The sequence below is a fragment of the Eubalaena glacialis genome, chromosome 8 (genome assembly GCF_028564815.1).
Source record: "Eubalaena glacialis isolate mEubGla1 chromosome 8, mEubGla1.1.hap2.+ XY, whole genome shotgun sequence".
Classification (NCBI taxonomy): domain Eukaryota; kingdom Metazoa; phylum Chordata; class Mammalia; order Artiodactyla; family Balaenidae; genus Eubalaena; species Eubalaena glacialis.
The window spans coordinates 69,854,550-69,867,117 of record NC_083723.1 but is presented as its reverse complement, the minus strand read 5'-3'; the positions used below and the strand labels follow the sequence as shown (position 1 = coordinate 69,867,117).

General features: G+C 33.1%; 1 protein-coding gene across 1 annotated transcript in view; it reads left to right on the top strand.

The window, feature by feature from the left end:
* CASD1 (CAS1 domain containing 1) overlaps positions 1–12,568 on the top strand; it is a 68,159-nt gene that overhangs the window by 41,609 nt on the left and 13,982 nt on the right. Inside the window, exons 13-17 of the mRNA XM_061197780.1 lie at positions 1,226–1,305; positions 3,603–3,704; positions 6,409–6,549; positions 7,066–7,143; positions 9,081–9,173. Of these exons, the coding sequence (XP_061053763.1) occupies positions 1,226–1,305; positions 3,603–3,704; positions 6,409–6,549; positions 7,066–7,143; positions 9,081–9,173 (494 nt within the window). The remainder of the gene's footprint in view (positions 1–1,225; positions 1,306–3,602; positions 3,705–6,408; positions 6,550–7,065; positions 7,144–9,080; positions 9,174–12,568) is intronic.

Genomic DNA, 12,568 nt, shown 5'->3' with positions numbered 1-12,568 from the left:
TGTTTTTAAAATTTTACAGTTAAGTAGTTCAAGTAGTATAACAGTGCAGAACAATAGTTTGCATTTATATTGTATGTGTTTTCTCTTTTTTTAAAGTTAAATTTTCAAAGCCATTTTATATATCTACTAGTGCAACCGTTTTCAAACTATCTTGTATGGAGTCAGAATGGAGAGAGCCAGAAGAGAGGAAAGCCAAACAGGGCTCCAGGGCCATACTCCTGCTTCAATCTTGGCAGTTCTGCTTTATTTGATTTCTTATATATATTGAGATTTTGAGTAAACATTATGTCAAACAAGCTTAAAAATCACTAATATAGTTTATATTCTAGACAACCCTTTAAGCAGTTATTATAAACCTGTTTTTCATTTAAGGAAACCTAAGTGCCCAGAAGGTGTCATCTTCAAATTTCACATAGCCAGGTCTGATAATGTTCGAAGTGAGGTCACAGTCGTTTATCTTAATGCTTTTCCCCCTCAAGATCATGTCATTAAAATAAAAGCCTCCCTTTTTTGGAAAAAGAAAATTTTTTATCTTTAATAATGTATTTAACTTAACTCTTTCAACCAAATATTGTATATCAAAAAATATTTTCTGTTGACTTCTATTATAATATCAAATAATTCTTCAGGAAAGGGTTCAATAATGTCCATTTGTGTCTTTGGACAGGCTCTGTAGTTTCATTCCTCAACACAAACCCAGCATATTAATAAAATGATAATCAGTATGTATAAACTGTGAACACATAATTTAAAATATGCATATGTTAAAATACATCTTATGGTTAAATTAGTCCACTAGGGAGTTCTTAAGCTCTCTCCTTAGAACTGTAATGTTTAAGCAGTATTACCTAAGTTATATTAAACGTGAGTGTTTGTTAGAGTTACATTGAACCTATTGTTCCAAATTTTGTTGTAACTTTCAATAATGAATAGTATAATTGAATCTAGGAGGTATTTTCAAATATATTTATAGTGGATAAATAGCAGGTATATGGGGTATCAGATTAATGTTGTAGCCTCATTCCTAGTAAGGACCCTCCACCTTTTCTTCCCTTGTGTCCTACTTGTAATTTATACTACTTAGATATATTTTTTGTATCCTGTAGGCAGCCTTAAATTATTTTTAAGAGCTATGCAGGGTATTAATATGTTAAATAGAGAGTATTTAATGTGTTTTCTAATGTAAGTTTACATTTCTTAGTAAATTAAACATTTTCTCTCTTAGGAAATTGTTTCTGGCATTTTGGCTTACTGTTGAAACTAGCCTTCTTGCTGTTATGTATATGTTTTTTGGCATATTCTCAGGTTTGTATAGTCTTTTTGGTTTATATTTTGTTCTATTTTATTGTAAAGTTCAAATCTATTAAAGTATGAGAGAAGAGTAAGCCTCATTTTTTAATGACTGTAATAAAAGTGTCACTCTGTAGCTGACTACTCAGTGTGGTTCTTTTGAGACCTATCTACTTTTGTTACCACTGTTTTTGTTGTAAGAGCAATTTAAAGCTCTTCCTCTGGCAATTGTTCAAAATCCATTTTAGTTGACTTTGATCAATCAAACTTTTATTGAATGCCTTTTATAAGACACTACTCTAAGTGAAGATCAAAATTCTCTTGACAGAATTTGCAACTTGGTTTGTGCATTATTCATGGCACCGAAATGTAGCTTGATTTTTCCATAACGGCATAGAGTAAAATTTTGGCTGTTAATAAAACCAGCTTCAGAGCAAAGGGGTTTGTATATATGTAGTACGTTTAACTTAATAAAACTTTTGGTCATTTTCTTATCTCTACCCTTTTATCCCCCTATTATGATGGTTGAGATTTTCTCAGCTATTTTAGCAGGATGGCAAATTGCTACCTGCTGGTCAGTCCATCAGACAGACGTATTATTTGGTCAGCATGATATTTATAACAAAATATTTTAATTTGAATGCCTATAGTTGTGACATACTCTGTAGTTTACTCCCATCTCCAACACTCTCTGTCTTGTATCTGGCTGTGCCAGGTAAAAATGCCATATAAGCATTGTGTGTGTGTGTGTGTGTGTGTGTGTGTAGTCCTATAAAGCTGTTTTTTTTGTTTGTTTTATAGGCTTTCCTACTTATTTTTATACTTAGAAATAAAGCGTATTTATTTCTGCCTGACTTCCAAGGTTTTTTGCAGGAAATATATAAAATAATAAGGAAGCAATAGGCAAATGTATAAAGAAATAGCCAGGTAACTGCCACATTACTTGATAATTATTCATTAAAATTCCCAACACTCCCTGGTTCATCTGAGGGAGAGAAAGGAGCACGGACCAGCAGTTCAATAGAAAGAATTAAGAAGATTTCCCCAGCTTTGGAACAGTATTGACCACTGGACAAGAAAAAACAGTACATAGCCCAGTGTCTTTCACAAAATGGGTGCTCATTAAATACTTGCTTATTAATCATACAAAAATAAATTTTTAATGAGAAATAAATTTTTAAATTATAAATACATCATATATGTGATATATGATCTACAGGGCCATGTATCTCTAATATATATAGATAAAATATAGAAATATGATATAATAGGTATATACCTTACATTGCAAGTCTTGGTAATAATCATCTTTAATTTTCTGAGGCAAAGGCTTTGATAGAACCTATTTTTATAAGCTATTAGCATTTTTAATTCTGCAGTTAAATGGAGAATATTGCATTTTGTTAAAATAATAAAGTTCTTCTGACCTAAAGATTTGGTATTACCTAAAATATAATACTATTTTCATATTTTGCTTTGATTTTTATTAGCCTTTTTAAAAATTGTGATGTTACACATTTTTTTATCCTGTGGCATTATGTCTAATAATGGAGTTTCCTTAATAGAGTTTGTCTTCATTCTTTAGTCTGGAAATTGAGGTTTTTGTTCTCTTTTTTGAAAGACTTCATTAATGTGCAGGAATGTACCCAAGACTTCTGCCCCTTCATTCCCAGATTTTCCAGGCTGTCAGATTAATAAGGGGGTACATTCACTAACTCGACCAGAGTAAAATTGTAAACTTTGTTTCAAAGGCTAGTAATGGAATTTGGGTATGGTTGATTGAGTAAGGTGACTAATTCAGAGGATTTTTTTAACTCAAATGGTTCATTATAGATTATTAAGGACATTTAGATAAAGAAAAACTATAACTTTAACCATCATCCTTTAGGTTATTGATACTGTGTTGGCTGAAGTATTTTGTATTTTTGTGTTTTGATCAGTAAATATTAGCTCTTTTGTATACTAGATTAAAAACCTTAAATGGAATAATTTTCCAATTACCGGCTTGGTTTTTTTGTTTGTTTGTTTGTTTGTTTGTTTTATTTTGCAGTCTCAGTAGCCTTTCATATGCAGTGAAAGTAAGTTAACAAAAATGTTTTAAATCATCTTTATTAGCCTTTAGTAGAAAATATTTATTTTCAAATGAATTTCAAATGAAATGACATTTTCAAATGAAATATTTAAGTAGAATTTTAAAATTGTGTATGACCCTTATATAATCTTAACTTTAGAAAATGACAGTTTATAATAGAATTGCAAGGCAAGTATTCACTTGTACCATCTTAATTTATTTTCTGGATTCCTCTTCTCAGGGTGCATTTGAGAAGATCTTTTCTCTTTGGCCATTGTCCAAGTGTTTCGAACTGAAAGGCAATGTATATGAATGGTGGTTCAGATGGAGGTTAGACCGTTACGTATGTATTTACCTTGTGATCTTTTGCTATTTCAAATTATACTTTTAAAAATTATTTGGAAAATTTTAATCTATTTTTATTTAGTTTTGGAATGAGGAAACATGTTGATTTGGTAAATCAAAGCAATCCAGCCCTCCCCTGTTTTTATAGTGGAGAAAGGGTATGCATGTGTACATATATCAGTAGGAAAATACTATAAAAATGTTATCTATAAAGTGACCTTTATTTGAGTCATAATATTGATTTAGAGATGATCTCTCATATATATGCTTCAGCCATTCAACACAATACTTATTAAGCTCCAATATATGCTCTAGATGTTGGTGTTATGAGGGATATATTTTAGAGAAAGAAGACATACCACCAGACTTCTAAACCTTATAATCTAGTTTAAAACTCTGGATTACTAAAAAAAAAAAAAAAAAAAAAAAAAAAACTCTGGATTACTACTTATAATTAGGGCTAAACTCTGCAGTATGGATTTTGTAATAGAAGTGTGCAAAGAAAAGAGAGCAGTGTCATGGATTATTCCATGAATTTTATCTTGAAGGCTGGTTAGGATTTAATTGGCCAAGAAAATGTAAAACATCTAGCACAGCGTTTGGAAAATAATAGACACTGAATAAATATTAATTACCCCTCTTCACTCTTTCCCTTTAACTTCCATTTTTTACTCTTCCCTTTTTTCATTCAACAAATATTTTCTTAGTGCCTTTTCTGTGCCATTCCTGGTTTCTAATACCTATGCACTTTCCAATTTTTCTTAATAAATAAAATATTTACTTTTAAAATTCTTTTTCTCTTTATTTTTCTAATTGAACATTGCATTTCAAAACCATATGTGAGTAAAAAGCTTTGTTAAAGCCTTGCCATAAAATAATTTTAAATTCTCAACTTTCTCATTAGAGCAGTCTACTATGATAGCTCATGTTAAATGTTTATTTAAAAAAGAAAGCTGGGACTTCCCTGGTAGTGCAGTGGTTAAGAATCCGCCTGCCAGTGCAGGGGACATGGGTTCGATCCCTGGTCTGGGAAGATCCCACATGCCACAGAGCAACTAGGCCTGTGTGCCACAACTACTGAAGCTTGTGTTCCTAGAGCCCATGCTCCGCAACGAGAAGCCACCACAATGAGAAGCCCGTGCACCGCAATGAAGAGTAGCCCCCGCTCGCCGCAACTAGAGAAAGCCTGCGCATTGCAATGAAGACCCAGTGTGGCCAAAAATAAATAAATTAATTAATTAAAAAAAAAAATGAAAGCTATTGTGCTTTCTAATCCACCATTTTTTTTTCATTCTTATGTGCATATACTGCTTTTTAAAAGTATGCTCTTGGTAATGTTACTGTTTTATTTGCTTGGAAGTACCAATATAAAATATATTTTATCTTGGTTGAGTACATTTAAATTTTATCATGTGTCTTCAGAATAGTTTTTATCATTATTTTTATTTTTTAATTAATTTTTATTGAAGTATAGTTGGTTTACAATGTTGTGTTAGTTTCTGCTGTACAGCAAAGTGAATCAGTTATACATATACATATATCCACTCTTTTTTAGATTCTTTTCCCATATAGGTCATTACAGAGTATTGAGTAGAGTTCCCTGTGCTATACAGTAGGTTCTTATTAGTTATCAATTTTATTTTATTTTTTTTTAATTTATTTAATTTATTTTATTTTTGGCTGCATTGGGTCTTCATTGCTGCACGCAGGCTTTCTCTAGTTGCGGCGAGTGGGGGCTACTCTTTGTTGCGGTGTGCAGGCTTCTCATTGTGGTGGCTTCTCTTGCTACGGAGCACGGGCTCTAGGCACGTGGGCTTCAGTAGTTGTGGCGTGTGGGCTCAGTAGTTGTGGCTCACGGGCTCTAGAGCACAAGCTCAGTAGTTGTGGCGCACGGGCTTAGTTGCCCCATGGCATGTGGGATCTTCCCTGACCAGGGCTCGAACCCATGTCCCCTGCATTGGCAGGTGGATTCTTAACCACTGCACCACCAGGGAAGTACCAGTTATCTATTTTATATATAGTAGTGTATATATGTCAATCCCAATCTCCCAATTTATCCCTCCCCCCCTTCCCCCATGGTAACCATAAATTTGTTTTCTATATCTGTGACTCTATTTCTGTTTTGTAAATAAGTTCATTTGTACCATTTTTTTAGATTCCATATATAAGTGATATCATATGATATTTGTCTTTCTCTGTCTGACTTAGTTCACTCAGTGTGACAATCTCTAGGTCCATCTATGTTGCTGCAAATGGCATTATTTTGTTCTTTTTTTATGGCTGAGTAATATTCCACAGTATATATGTACCACATCTTTGTTATCCATTCACCCATTGATGGTTGCTTCCATGTCCTGGCTATTGTAAATAATGCTGCAATGAACGTTGGGGTGCATGTATCTTTTCGAATTATGGTTTTCTCCAGATATATAAATTGTCTTTATTTCTTCACTTGCTGCTGAGACTGCTTGGAGTAAACCACCTTATCTTGTGTCATTGCAAGAGATGTTTGCTTGTCTATTGCAAATTGTTTCCAACAATCGTTGACTTCATTTCTTGAAGTTTAAGCTCTTCATAGAAACTTTGGACCTTTAAGCTTTTTACCTACATACTTTTATACATATTGTTCTCCTTTACCAATTACATTTGCTATTTGTTGAAAAGTAGCTGTTTAAAACAGGTTTTCTCTCCTTATTTTTTAGGTAGTCTTTCATGGAATGTTGTTTGCTTTCATTTATCTGGCTTTACAGAAGCGCCAAGTACTTTCTGAAGGAAAGGGTGAACCTCTTTTTTCAAACAAAGTTTCAAATTTTCTATTATTTATTTCAGTAGTTTCTTTCTTGGTAAGTTTCAAAATGTAATTTTCTAAATTTCCAAAATCCATGGTACAGGAAATTAACTTCTAAGAGATAGGAGTTTAATCATTTGTTTTTAATAAATAAAATCTTTACTTTTGAAATTCTTTTTCTCCTTATTTTTTAATTGAACATAAATTCTAAAGAGAATATAAATATATATATATGTTAAATATGAAGAATAACTGAGATCTCAGTGAAATAGGAATTTTAAAAGTTGTAATAAGTTTGGGAAAAAATATAAGGTGTTTGACAGGAAGAGCCATCACTGCCTTATGATCACTATTTCCAGAAAATCACAGACTTATGCTCCCCTCTCTCTACTTTCTGATATTTGAGCACACCAAAAAGAGTGATGAGCAAACCTGTGGACAGTTTTTACTGAAGCTTTTTTAATAGCATAATGAAGTATAATGTTATAAATAAAACTATTTTTAAAGTTGAGTGCTGCCTCTTTAAGGCATATATATTTTTGTGAACTGATGCATATATTTTTTATTTTAGACCTATTCCATCTGGGCTAGCAGTTGTAAAAACAAAGCAGAGTGCAATGAACTCCACCCATCTGTTTCTGTGGTACAGGTAATTATCTTTATTTAGAGAAATTTTTCTTAATTTTTGATAAGAACAGTCTTTAGAGGCAGCGAGATTTGAGATTAAACTCTATTAAATGTAGGTATATTACTTAATCTTTCTAAGGCCTACCTTCCTCTACTGTAACAGAGATATTAAAATCTCTTTTAAAGGGTGGTTATTAAATGTATGGAAATGATCAGTGTCTGTCGCTTAATAAGCACTTAGAAAATGTTAATTCTTTTCTCCTGTTTGCTTTTTCATCATTTATTTATTCAAATTTCTTCATTTACTTTTTTACTTAGAAGATCATTAAAAACTATGACTATGTGTTAAGAACCATGCTACATGTAAAAAGTACATGTAGCTTCTGCCCTCACAGAACTTACAGTCTAATAGAGATATGGATCGGTAAACATTCATTCATTCATTCATTTAACAATTTTTAAAATTCATTTAACAAATATTTGATACTTACTATGTGCTAGATATTATGCTGGGGGATATAGTGGTGACCAAATCAGACATGGTCCCTACCCTCACAGAGCCTATATTCTTCTGTTAGAGATAGTAATCATATAATCACCATGTAATTATAAATAGAAGTACATGATGCTACAAGGGAATATAATATGGGATATGACCTAGTTGGGGTTGGAGTGAAGGTAGTTAGGGTTCAGAGATGATTTCCCTCATAAAATCAAGCTGAGAATGGAGGAATGAAGGCAGGCAGCGAGAACTTAGGCCCTGTGGTAGAAAAGAGCATATTCACATTCAAGGAACTTAATGAAGGCCGTTGGGGCTAGAGCTCAGAGACCCAGGGTCAAGAGAAGTATGTCGCAGTGCCTGGGAGGTGGGCGGAGGCTAGGGGCAACCCAAATCAGATTTACCTTTTACAGAGATACCTCTGGTTGCAGGTAATCATAGGGTATTGTGATTAGTGTAGTGATGGTCAAGTACAGGGTACTTGGGAAACACATGGGATTTCTTCCTAACCCATCTTGATACCAGAGCAGGGTTCTTGGAGAAAGTACGTCTAAGCCGAGGCCTAAAAAATGAGTAGTTCAACAAAGAGGAACAGGGAGGATTTCTGGAGGATCTTCTTTTAGGTTTTAAGTTCTCTTCAATGAAGAAACTCTTTTATCCCTCTTAAACCTCTATATAGTCAGTAGAACCAAGCATATGACAGACTCTCCAAACACAATTGATAATGACATTTTAAACATTGTACTGTATTCATATAACATTTTCATGACTTCTGCAGACAACCAGATATAACACTTTGTATATCATATCTGATGTCATTTTTGTAATGACATGAAAGGAAGGGGGTTGTTCCACTAACAGTGCACTAATACTGAACAATATAAGGGGAGCTAAGGAAGGGAGTGGCTGCACATAGAGTAACACTAACACAAGCACTCCTGAGCCTTTACCACCTTTTCTCCTAGTCACTCCACTTCACATGCTCATCTTTCCTTAGTTATTCTTTTCCCACGTTTACGTTGCTGCCAGTAGAAGGAGACTTTTGAAGAGAGCAAAAAGATGGGGGTGGGCGGCTCCCAGAAAAGCAAATACTTTATGGAAGAAGCAAAATTGTATCATGGAATTTTATTAAATTTTGCTACATAAATATATCATTTCTTTCTACACAAAGGGCCTTAAGATGAGTTTATATTTTTTCTAATATACATAAAATAAAACTGTTCAGCCATGTACTATGTATAACCTGCACTTGTTTGCAGTATACAGACCACATGCTGAGAAATCCAGTTTGAGTAGACTCTGGATCAAAAATAACTTGAAAAAAACCATTTATCTGTTGAAGAAAACCATTGTGTCGATGTATCAAGTTCAATAACAAAGAATAAAGTTATTATTTGAAAGAAAGCAAAATTCTTTTAATAAGCAGATTATTAATATTTGCCTCTCTGTTTTTTCTTTAGATTTTAGCCTTCATCCTAATAAGGAATATCCCTGGATATGCCCGTTCAGTTTACAGTTCATTTTTTGCTTGGTTTGGAAAAATTTCATTAGAGGTTGGTACATTAATATTTTGGTCTGTCTTACACAACCAAGTGTTATATGCAGGTGTGTATGTGAATGAGTATATGGGTGTGTAAGTCTGACATTTTTGTTTTCAACCAAAGCTATGTTATTTATGAAATTATAGGGAAGAAATTTAGAACTTCAACAGCAGTATTATAGAATGTAATGGCTAGACATTACATTATTTAAAGCCTTATTTAAATGGCTAGACATAGATGACTTTCAAATATTCTTTACATTGTCTTAAGCTTTCAAGTACAACAAGATGCTGAGATCAGAAGAGAAAAAAATGAAATAGATATAAATGAAATTTGTAAATAGACATAAATGAAATCAAGTTGAGAGGATTTTGATTTGTTCATTCATAATTAAATATTGTATTACTGGAATTTAGTTTATTGATGCTTATAAAAAAATCCACTCTTATGATTGGAAGTTTGGGGAAAATTTTTAAACTCATTATTTTGTGTGCAATACCTAATATGAAATTATCTACAGAATCAGTTTAAAGTAGGTTATGAAATACATTCTGAGTATTCTGAGTTTTATTATTTGAAATAGAACATTTTAAAACAGTAGAATTCATACTATAATCATAAAAGATACATTTTAGAGTTATAATATTTATTAAGTTGTCTTTAAAATGGGGAAAATTTCTCTGCGAGTGTTACACACACACACACACACACACACACACACACACACACACATTCTTTTTCAGATTCTCTTCCCTTATAGGTTATTACAAAATATTTAGTATAGCTTCTTGTGCTATTTAGTAGGTCCTTGTTGGTTATCTATTTTATATATAGTAGTGTGTTAATCCCAACCTCCTAATTTATCACTCCACCCCCTTTCCCCTTTGGTAACCATAAGTTTGTTTTCTATATCTGTGAGTCTCTTTCTGTTTTAGATCTTTTTTTTTTTTTTTTTTTTTTAAATTCCACATATAAGTGATATATGATACTTGTCTTTCTCTGTCTGGCTTACTTCACTTAGTATAATAATCTCTAGGTCCATCCATGTTGCTGCATATGGCATTATTTCATCCTTTTTTATGACTAATATTCCACTATACACACACACACACACACACACCGCATCTTCTTATCCATTCACCTGTCGATGGACATTTAGGTTGCTTCCTGGCTATTGTAAACAGTGCTGCAATGAACTTTGGGGTGGATGTATCTTCTCTGGTTTTCTGCAGATATAGGCTGAGGAGTGGGATTGCAGGATCATATGGGCACTCAAAAAGAATGTGTAGTCTGCTTTTTTGGGATGTAATGTCCTGAAAATATCAATTAAGTCTAACTGTTCTATCGTATCATTTAGGATCTCTGTTGCCTTATTGATTTTTTGTCTCGAAGATCTGTCCATTGATATGCGTGGGGTGTTAAAGTCTCCTACTATTATTGTATTCCCTTCGATTTCTCCCTTTATGTCTGTTAGTATTTGTTTTATGTATTTGAGTGCTCCTATATTGGGTGCATATATGTTGACAAGTGTAATATCCTCTCCTTGTATTGATCCTTTTATCATTATATGGTGTCCTTCTTTATCTTTCTTTATGTCCTTTGTTTTAAAGCCTATTTTGTCTCATATGAGTATTGCGACCCCTGCTCTCTTCTCATTTCTGTTTGCGTGAAATATCTTTTTCCATCCCCTCACTTTCAATCTATGAGTGTCCTTTGCCCTAGAGTGGGTCTCTTGTAGACAGCATATTGTAGGCTCTTCTTTTTTTATCCAATCTGCCACTCTGTGTCTTGATTAGAGCATTTAGTCCATTAACATTTAAGGTAATTATTGATAGATACATATTTATTGCCATTTTAAACTTTGTTTTCTTGTTGGTTTTATGTTTCTTCTTTGTCCCTTTCTTTTTCTTTTTGTTTTTCCTTTTGTGGTTTGATGGTTTTCTTTTGTATTATACTTATGTTCTCTTCTTTTTGTTTTTTGTGAATCTGTTGTATGTGTTTGATTTGCTATTGTCCTGTTTCTCAAGTATGTTAACCCCTTCCTGTATCTACTTGCTTTAGACAGGTAGTCATATAGGCTCAAACACATTATAAAAAAAAAGTCTACATTTTCTTACTGTCCTCCACCATATTTTATGATTTTGATGTCCTCTTTTACATCTTCATGTTCATCCTTTTGCTGCTCATTGTGGTTATCATTGCTTTCTCAGAAATTTTTTAATTTTTTTTAATCCGTGTCCAGGCTTATTTAAGAGATTTACTTTCCAATTGTGATTATTTCTTTCCTACAGATTCTTACTTCTTTTCTATTTAGAGAAGACCTTTCAATATTTCCTTTAGGATAGGTATAGTATTGCTGTATTCTTTTAGTTTTTGCTTGTCTGAGAAATTCTTTATCTCTCCTTTTATTCTAAATGATGATCTTGCTGGGCACAGTATCCTAGGTTGCAGATTTTTCCCTTTCAGGACTTTGAATATACCTTGCCACTCCCTTCTGGCCTGCAACATTTCTGCAGAGAAATCAGCTGACAGCCTTTTGGGTGTTCCCTTGTAATTAACTCTTTGTTTTTCTCTTACTGCCTTTAGAATCCTCTCTTTATCTTTAACTTTTGCCATTTTAATTATATGTCTTGGTGTAGGTCTGTTTGGGTTTATCTTGTTTGGGACTCTTTGTGCTTCCTGTACCTGGATATCTGCTTCCTTCTTTACGTTTGGGAAATTTTCAGCCATAATTTCTGAAAATTTTCAGAATACATTCAATACAAATACATTTTCAATCCCCTTTTCTCTTTCTTCTCCTTCTGGGATCCCTATTATGTGTGGATTGGCATGCTTTATATTATCCCATAGGTCTCTTATATTGCTTTCATTTTTTTTCATTTGGCTTTCTGTCTGTTGTTCTAATTGGGTGATTTCCATTATTCTGTCTTCCAGATCCTTTATTCATTCTTCTGCATTATTCATTCTGCTCTTCATTGCCTTTAGTTCAGCTTTTGTCTCTGCAAATGAATTTTCTAATTTTTCTTGGCTCCTCCTTTTAGTTTCTAATTCCTTTTTACAGTAATCTGCATTTCTGTTGAGAGCCTTTCTTAATTCCTTCAGTATTTTCATTATCTCCTTTTTGAACTCAGTGTCTATTTAACTGAAGAGGTCTATTTTATTGCTTGTTCTTTCAGGGGAATTCTCTTGATCTTTTAATTTGGAGTGGTTCCTCTGCTTCTTCATTTTACTTATATTTCTCTTGCTCTATGAGTTTAGGAGAAACAATTATCTGCTCTGGTCTTGGAGGGCTATTTTTATGTGGGAACATCCCTGTGTTCCCTGCATGGGTTTAATATTTTTTGGTACAAGGGCTCTTTTCAGTATGGATGCCTGCTGTCTCTTTCCTCAGTGTATGCTGGCCATTA